Source organism: Benincasa hispida, chromosome 6, assembly GCF_009727055.1.
Source record: "Benincasa hispida cultivar B227 chromosome 6, ASM972705v1, whole genome shotgun sequence".
Lineage (NCBI taxonomy): Eukaryota > Viridiplantae > Streptophyta > Magnoliopsida > Cucurbitales > Cucurbitaceae > Benincasa > Benincasa hispida.
In genome coordinates this window covers 3,101,061-3,110,295 of record NC_052354.1, presented here as the reverse complement: position 1 = coordinate 3,110,295, position 9,235 = coordinate 3,101,061, and the positions used below count along the sequence as shown (strand labels likewise).

The 9,235-nt window shown below is 28.9% G+C and overlaps 1 protein-coding gene across 2 annotated transcripts; it reads right to left on the bottom strand.

Annotated features, from left to right (window-relative positions):
• Nucleotides 1–3,657: 3,657 nt before the first annotated feature.
• On the bottom strand, nucleotides 3,658–8,802 carry LOC120079510 (protein NRT1/ PTR FAMILY 4.4-like). 2 transcript variants are annotated; one of them, XM_039033718.1, is made up of 5 exons: nucleotides 8,651–8,802; nucleotides 8,067–8,284; nucleotides 6,334–6,777; nucleotides 5,523–5,635; nucleotides 3,658–4,617 (listed from the first exon to the last, which is right to left on the bottom strand). In XM_039033718.1, the coding sequence occupies exons 1-5, from the start codon at nucleotides 8,742–8,744 to the stop codon at nucleotides 3,777–3,779; spliced, it is 1,710 nt and encodes a 569-aa protein (XP_038889646.1). In that variant the 5' UTR covers nucleotides 8,745–8,802; the 3' UTR covers nucleotides 3,658–3,776. The 2 variants fall into 2 exon arrangements, with proteins under 2 accessions (XP_038889646.1, XP_038889647.1); XM_039033719.1 differs by lacking the exon at nucleotides 8,067–8,284 and having other exon boundaries at nucleotides 8,651–8,771.
• Nucleotides 8,803–9,235: the final 433 nt, after the last annotated feature.

Sequence of the window (9,235 nt, the reverse complement as noted above, 5' to 3'; positions counted from 1 at the left end):
ATTTGTTTGAAGATGTATCAAAATGATTCTTTAACATTTACCATGAATATTATAGACTAAGGTAATCGTTTCTAGCTTGGGTCTAGGATTTTTCTACTTATTTCAATGTATTTGTGAGTTTTCAAACTAGTTTATTGTAATTGTTTGATTCACTTCTGTTCTTGATTGATTATGATTATATTATTGGACGCTTGAAAATTTTATAATTATCACTAATGATTGACGCTTGATACGTGACATATAATCTTGTGTTAATCATTTAGAAGCAATAGGTTAAGTTAGTTTACGAATCAATTTGGATGAGCATTATTCAACCAACTTAGAATTGAATCCACAAATGTTTAATTAAGATTGTTCCTAAATGTTCAACTTAACTTTGTCCTAAATCTTAATGCAATTAAGTCAACTTAAATTTGCATGTTGTTCATCGATTTGCATTGTGCTAATTTGTAGATTAGGTCGAATTAACTAGCTGTTCCCATTAATTCAATTAGGTATAAACAGTTACTTGACTCTAGTAATAAGCATTTTATGATCGAATACACTGAACAGGAGAATTCCATAACAACTCAAGCTAGACTTTCTCAAATTGAATTTCAACACTTTATTTTATTTTATGCATTTGAATTTATTTGCAACAAAACAATTTCACAAAACCCCCATTGATTACCATTAGACTGAAAACTGTTTAATGGAGAAATTCGAGAGCTTCGACCCGCGCTACTACTACTACATTAGTTTTGAGTGGATAGTGGTTAAATTATTTGGGCGACGAAATTCGCTCCGAACACATTTCACTTTCATACAACTCAATTATAAACCAACATCAGAAGAATATCATTGATTCTTAATTGGGGCGAAAGTGAATTCACTTTTTTTTTAAATTTTTGCGTCAATCAAGAACCAAACCAATTTGATCGATTTCATAAAGAAGTGAACCAAATCGATATCCACTAAAGAAAAAAAATTAATGGATAGGTTTTAACACGGTTCAATTTATTATCGGTTTGGCTCTTGGTTTTGGCCTTTTTTTTTCCTTTCCCTTTCAATTTTTCATTTTTATTTTCACTTTTGTTTTGAATTTACTATTTTGCTCTCTTAAAACAAAAATTGGGTTTTTTAGATTGGAATTTGAACATTTTTTTTATTGACTTTATCTTTTAAAAAAATAATAACAAATATATATGCATCCTAATAAATAGTTCTTTTTCTAAATAACAAATATACATGCACCATAATCATGTTAGAACACTAAAAGGAACTTAGTGTTAGAGTTGATTTTTAAGGGTATATTTATACCCTTGACTCGATTCATTTTTTTACTGGTTTTTTCAATCAAAACCCAACATGAATCAATAATTTTTAGTTTTTTTCTTTCCAAATGCAACAAATATTTCGAATTTACACTAAAGGTTGGTTTGTAGTTTGTTTGTTTTTTTTTAAGTTTTCTATTACACTTCTACTTCCTAAGATCTGTTAGATTTATTTATTTATTTATTTATTTTTGCTTGTGTTTGTTTTACCATATTTGCAAGCGCCAAGCCCATTAAATTATATTCCAAAATTTTACTTTTTAAAAAAGAAAGTTTAATTGTATTCTTCTTGTACTTTAAAATAAAGGGGCAATTGCAAATATAATATTTAAGTCCAAAATATTAATAGATATAATACAATGTAAAATAATTTGTAGATATAACATAATTCAGATATAACTCTCAAAATCTATCAATGATAAAAGTCTATCCCTGATAGACTTAACTATCGAAAATAATATTCGTATCAACTAAGAGATTAGAGGATTCCCCTACCAAAATAAACATAACTCAAGTAGCACAGTGCTTGTACTATCAAACTTGAAATTAAATGTTCGATTCTCCCATCTTACATATTGTCAAAAAAAAAAAAAAAACAAAAGCCATTCGTTTTTTCTAAAAATAAATCAATAGTTTCCTCAATATTTCATAGATATATTAAAACGTAGGAATGATTTTCTAAAATTGTAAATATAGCAAAAAAAAAAAAAAAAAATAAATATAATATATATTTTTTTATATTTAATTTTAAAAATTATTTTTCATGTAAAGTTTTAATTTAAAATTTCAGAGAACAAAAAAACAAAGATACTAGTTTTTTTAAAAAAAGAAAAACGAAATAAGCATCTAACAGAGATTTGTGGTTCTTTATTAGGAAAGAAAAAACAAATAAGATAAAACGAAACAAACAAGAAATGACAACATTATCGAGAGACGAGCTTTTAAATAATTATAACAATAACTTTTGATCACTATTCTTTAAATTATATAATAAAAGTAAAACAAAAACCTACTAATGTGGTTGAGCAAAAGAAGAGATGTTGATGGTTGAATTTTTGAAAACCAACCAAAAAAAGCATAATCCATATTCCCCACTACTTTTCCTTAAGGTTGGCCTTCCTCTTCCACACATGAATCATGATCATCACTACCACACTTTCATCATTACACAGTTAATTTAATTATTGCAATGTTAATTATATATTATAAGCTAATTATTGTTATTATTGTTTCCTAACTTTTCTCCCACAAACTCCTCTCTTTCTAAATTCCCTTAGAAAAATTATATTCATATGGTCAAACAGAAACCTACACCTAGCTATAGCTACATCACACGTGTCTCACTTACCTTCCGACACCTTTATCATAATCATGACATCATCACAAATCCTACTTGTTTTTGAGTGATTTTGTAAAATATGTCTAGCTTAGTCATTTAAAATCAGTTTAATGTTTGATTTTATATTTTATAACAGGATTTTCATACTATCAAAGTTGATTTTAAATCATTAAATTAAATTATGTTTCAAAATGATTTTGATTAATGACATACGATTTTTATCATTTTAAAATCACTCCTAAACACGCCTCTAAGCCACACATCACCTAGAATAAAAATTATAATTAACAAAACGTGATATAATTCTTTTAGGAAATAGTTAGACTCTCAAACTAATAATGATATCAATTTAAACCCTAATGATTCGTAAGTGAATCAATTGATTTGTTATTGATCTTATAGCTTTATTTTTATTTGATTTTATATATTTTTTTAAAATAGTTCTAAAATCACAAAAATAAAAGTATTCTTCTTCTAAAATCCTTAAAAAAGTAGGTGTGGTAAAAATAATTATTATGTAATATTTCCTAAATAAAGAATAAAATAGAGGAAGACCAAAACACAAAAATCACTTATATTAATGAAAATTTGAAAGTAACTATTTGATATATTTCAACAGTTTTCTCTCTCATATCATGTTAGTTTTCATATTTAAAGAAGTTATAACGCAAAATCATACTAAAATTCTAAATTGATTCACTTGTGAAGATATGAGGTTTCAAACAAAATAATGATTAGTTTGAAGTTTTAAATGATATAACCAAATATAAATTAAAATTTTTCCTTTTTATTGGATTTACTTTTATTGCATTCTATAGTAATGAAGCAAACCATACTAAAATATTATGAGAAAAATTTAAATGTTACCTATACAGCTTAAAAAATTGTCTAATAAAAAATCGTCATGTGATAATTTCTTTTAAAAAGAAATATTATTGTCACTAAAAAACTACACCCATAGAAAAGTAGAAGTTAGAATTGAAACTAACATATGAAAAGTATATATTAGTATATAACTATTGTGTATTCTTATTACTTTCAATAGCTAAGATAAGTAGTCTCCAACTAAATTTTGTAGTAGGCACTAAAATTAGAGCACAAGAAAAAGTAGTTGGTATCAACTTTCAAGGCACTACAAGCTTAGAGTTTGAAGGTTTGGAGGTTTGGCTTTGAAGTTGGAGAGTTAAAGGTTGTTGAGAAAATCTATTGGCCCAAAATAGATAATTGAAGAAATTGACAAGGCTAAGACCTGCCAACAACCAATAAAACAGGTCCAATCTGTCATTGTTTAGGTCATTATGGCTAAGCCATCCACCACTGATCTTATTCACAAGTGACACCAACAAAGAGCTCAAGTAGAACCCAAAGGAGTATGAACAATAAGTCATGGCAGTTAAAAATGACTGCATCCCTTCCACAGATTGCTTATAGAAAAACTCAATCAACCCGACTGCGGTGAACAGCTCCGACACGCCGAATATCACGAACTGTGGTGCAATCCAGAGGATGGAGAGGGAGGAGGAGGAGGTAGAGGTTCGGCGTTTTTGCTCGACCAATGCGGCGGAGACCATGGAGAAGGTGGCGACGAAGAGGCCAGTGCCGACACGTTGGAGAGGAGAGATGCCGGAGTCGATGCCGGTGAGGCGATGTGCGAGAGGGACGAAGACGGTTTCGTAAAGCGGGACGAGAAAGATGAGGATGAGGTAAGGGATGGCTTGGAGGGAAGCTGGGGGGATTTGGAAGGAATTTGTGAGCCATGTGTTCATGGAAGCTCCTTGTTGGACTGAGAATGTTTGGAGCTGTGCTAAAATGGTATTGAAGATTATGGTGCATGCAAATATGGGAATTACGGAGAGAATTATTTTTACTTGTTCTACTTGTTTTATTGTGCAAAGCTTCCATGGACTTTCTTCTCTAATTCCCAATCTTCCTTCTTCACTTCTTATGCAAGCCTTGTCAAGGAATCTGTAAAAATAATAAATAATATATCATGTATTTTTTTTTTTTTTAATTCTTAACTTAAAAAGAAAAATTTAAGTGCAATCAAGGCTATATCCATCTTTTGTACAATTTTAATAGCATCTAATAATAATAATAATAATGTGTCATGTGATAATTTTTATTTTTTTTTAAAAAAATTGAATTATTTATAGTTTATTTTTAGTGCGTAAGAAAAAGATCGAAGAACTGCACTTAATCATAACCCAAAATGTAAGGGGAGATAATTTTACCTTCTAAATATAATATTTTAATTTTGCAAATTTAAAAGAATAAATTAAATTGAAAACTTTAAAGTCCTACAGTTTTCTATTAATTATTTGTCATTAAAGGTTGACTGTTCCTCATCTCATGAAAAACTGTGTTTTAGACCAGGAAAAATATTTAGGCCAGGTTATACCTATTTTTATACCTCCCATCAAATTTTCATTATTGATTGAAGGATTATGAAAAGTGAATTTTAAAATTTTAAAAATATTAAGAAAACTTAATATTTTTTTTTGAAAGAAGAAAACTTAAAATAATTTGGGGAAAAAAACTTAACAAGCAATTCTTTCAAAAATTGGTAATAAAAGATTATTTTGAGAGCAATATCTAGATGTATCTTGGTATACATCTTTCTTTGTTCGTCTAATTTCAATAAAAAAATATTTTAGAAAAGAAATATGATAATTTATTAGGTGACAAACTGTGATTGAACACAAAAATGGGTGTAGGGTAAAACGCAATCGATTATTTTTCTTATTTTTATTCTGACATTTATATTTCCAAAAATTCATTTTAAAAAAGGAAAAATATATTTTAAAAAAAGGAAAAAAAAAGGGAAAACATAATTTGATTATGATATGGGGATCCCACAGGAAATGGCACACCTGAACTTGTGGGTATGGAGGAGTTTGACAACACCATTTTGACTTCCATGAAGCATTTCTGAATTCGAAGGACAGATTTGCAGCTTCCTCTTGCTATATGCAGCAACAAAAACCTATAAAAAAAAACAAAACAAAAAAATTTCAAAATTAAATTTATAGACACTACTTCTATCCGTAAAAATTTTTAAAATCAAAATTAAGTTTTAAAAATTAATATATATTCAAAGATGAAATGATTTTAAAAACATCACGACCTAATATCCAAACTTGATTGCAAATAAGAAAAATATTCGGGAGATTTTCAAAAATAAAAAAATAAACGAAACTATTTACACAAAATAGAAAGATTTTAATCTTTCTTAATAGAGACCGATAGAAATCTATCAATGTTTATCAATATTTTTTCAGACTATTTTTATAAATAGGTTGACATTTTTTTATCTGTGAAAACTTTCCAAAATATTAAGTATATATATGAATAGAAGAGTAAGGAAAAATTACACGATTTGTCTCTCGAGTTTAGGTTAAATTGCATTTGAATTCCTAAATTTTTCAAACTCAACAATGTTACCGATGAAATTTGTATTTGGTTTCATTTCAGTCTATTCATAAACTTTTCCGTTAATTACTAACGAAAAGTTGACGTCAACATAAATTACCCTAAACCCTAAAAGAAACAATAATCACAACAGCTTTCCGTTGATAACAAAAGAACTAACATAAAGAACAAAATGGTATCAAATAGAAACTTTTAGGAGTAAAATTGTTGAGGAATTTGAAAACTGAACGAGCAAAAATGTAGAGTAATTACTTGAGCAATTGGAGTGAAGATGCTGCCACGTGGAGGGTTATTTCTATAAAAGGAAGTCCCAGAGAGCAATGAAATCAAGGCAAGAAGCATAACAGCAGTAGAGACGCCAAAGCCAAGGTCCATGCCAGAATGTGTTTGTAGCCAAACAAGAAGAGTCAAGGCAATGAGCTCTCCAGTGCAAAATGCAAAATAAGCACAATTGAAGAAAGTGGAAAGCTTTTTGAATTGTGTAGGGTCTTGTCTCTGAAATTGGTCTGCTCCATGTGAAATTATGTTTGGTTTTAAACATCCACTCCCCAATGCTACCAAATACAATGCTGAGAAGAACATCAATGCTTCATATCCTTTGGCCTCTATACACTCATGACCTTCTTTTCTTCCCATCTCACATGCTGCTGGCCTTAGTCCTGGGTAATGGGCTTGCACTGTTAGAAGTGTGAATCCCTGCACCAATCATGCACCGTTTCAAACCGATTAATACTCAGGTGCAGTCCAGACTCCAATCTATCTCTTTGTATCTCTTTTCATAACAAAGAAAAATATACTTATTTTACTAGAGCAAATATATTATTTTATAAAAATTTGACACGTGCCAATATATAATTGTATATATATATATATTTATCTTACTGCCTAATCCACCCACCATGTACATTTATATAATAATAGGCTGAGTTAAAAAGTCAGTAAGATGAATGATTTCCTCCCACTAATTGGTGATATATGGCAAACTATTATGATAAAGGTTCATATATTAACATAAGATTTGGTTGTGTTTTTTCTTTTTTTTTTTTTCCATTTGTTTTTAATTTTTAATGAAATATAATTAGTTCTCAAATTTTTAATTGCAGTTAGCAAAAAGGTTATCTATGCTTCCAATCCTAAAGGAAATATTGTTCATCAATACTTTGTTGATGTCCATCACTTAATTTTATAAAAAAATCAATTCAGAAAGATCTTTGAGTGTACTTATATTTATGTATATTATCAATTGTCCATCAAGTTAATTAAGTGATAGACATCAACAAAGTACTGATGGATAACAAACTCTTGAGTGTTTGCTACATGATAAACTTTTTTTTTGTTTTCCTTTTTTCTTAATTTTTTTTTAAATTTCTTTTGATGTATTTGATTAAGCTGGGCTAAAAAAATAGTGCATGTTAAGATACATCAAATATGGCTCATTTTTTAAGAGAGGGAGAGGAAGAGAGAGAATAGAGATACTTTTTTCTTCTTTTGATAAAAATATAAATGCCTATAAAAAATTCTAATAATTAATAGTATAGACATATGTCATGACCAAAAAATAAAAAATTCAAATCATTTATCTCAATTTGTTGAAAACAGAAAACAATAGTCAACAAAGTAGCATCTAATAAATAAGTTTAAATATTAATAGTTGAAACTCTATTTTTCGATAGAGCAATATTTAGGTGCATCTTAGACTACACCCACTTTTCTTTTTGTAATCTACCTCAAATATACGCCGTAGAAAAAACTAAAAAATATTCTCAAAAGAAGAAATTAGAAAAGTTTAGAATCCATGACAAACATAGTTAAACCATCGAGTTGTCTTGAAAAAAATGGGTGCAATGTAATCCAAGATACATGCAAGTATTTTTCTACCCGAGTTGGAAATTGGAAAAAGTTACAAATAATCCATAGCTTTTCAAGACAAAAGTCATGGTGAATTGTTCCAAAGGAAATGAGAGAAGAGAAGAAAGTAAACATACAGCGAGCTCGATGAAGCCAAAGATGAGCATAGTTCGGAAGCTACCAAGATAAGAATCAGACAAGAAGCCACCAAGAAGAGACAAAAAGAAAACAGTTCCAACAAAATTGGTAACAACGTTTGCAGATTTAGACAGTGGGAAATGCATTTCACTGAAAACATAAGTTATCAAATTATTCCCAACAGCTGCTATTGCCATCATCTCAAATGCTTGAAGCCCTAAAAAAACCAAACATTTATATTATTAATTAAAACAAACTATACTATGTTAATTTAGGTTTCGTTTGGTAATCATTTGATTTTTTGTTTTTTTTTTTGAAAATAAAGTCTATCAACATTCCTTTTACCTCCAAATTTCTTCATTTGTTATCTACTTTTTATCAAACCAAACCAAATTTTAGAAACTAAAAAAAGTAACTTTAAAAAACTTGTTTTTGTTTTTGTAATTTGGTTATTGTACTTAAGAACAATGCAAATTATTGTAAGAAATGAAGAGAAAATAGACTTAATTTATAAAAAAAAAAAACAAAATAGTTACCAAACGAGGCTTTAATTATTAGTTATTAAAAAAACCACACAACTGACCAAGGACAAAGGCAGCAGCTCCCATTCCACCATGTTTGTTAGAATTACAACCTCTCCCTCTCCAATCCACACATATATCTTCATCTCTCTGCATTTGGATTAATTTGAACCCTCATATGAAATACAAAATGATAATGGGTTTGGGAATATTGGGTTTGTGTATTATTTATAGGGATAAAAGCTAAGGCTTGACTTGTGGCAGTAGTGGTGTAGTGCAAAATGGGGCCATAATCATTTGTGCTCAAGGAAACACTACAAAGCTAAGTCAAATAAGTAGAAGAAGAAGTTGATGGTTTTTCTTACATTTTTATGTATTATATTCAAATTTCAAGGTTAAATTAATAGGGTTTCAATTCTTATTTCTCTTAGCTCCCACTTTCAAAGTGGTGTCCCTCTACTACTCTACTTTTACTTGTTGCTTTATAAAATTCAATAATTTCTAAGAGATGGTAGGGTTCTTGGGGGAAGACAAATTGGAAGAACATAAATATTTCACCAATTCAGGCTATTCTCCCTACCTTTGGTTAAAATTTATAAAATCTTATAAAGTTAGTGTTGAAATGTCTTGAATCTGTTATTTGACGT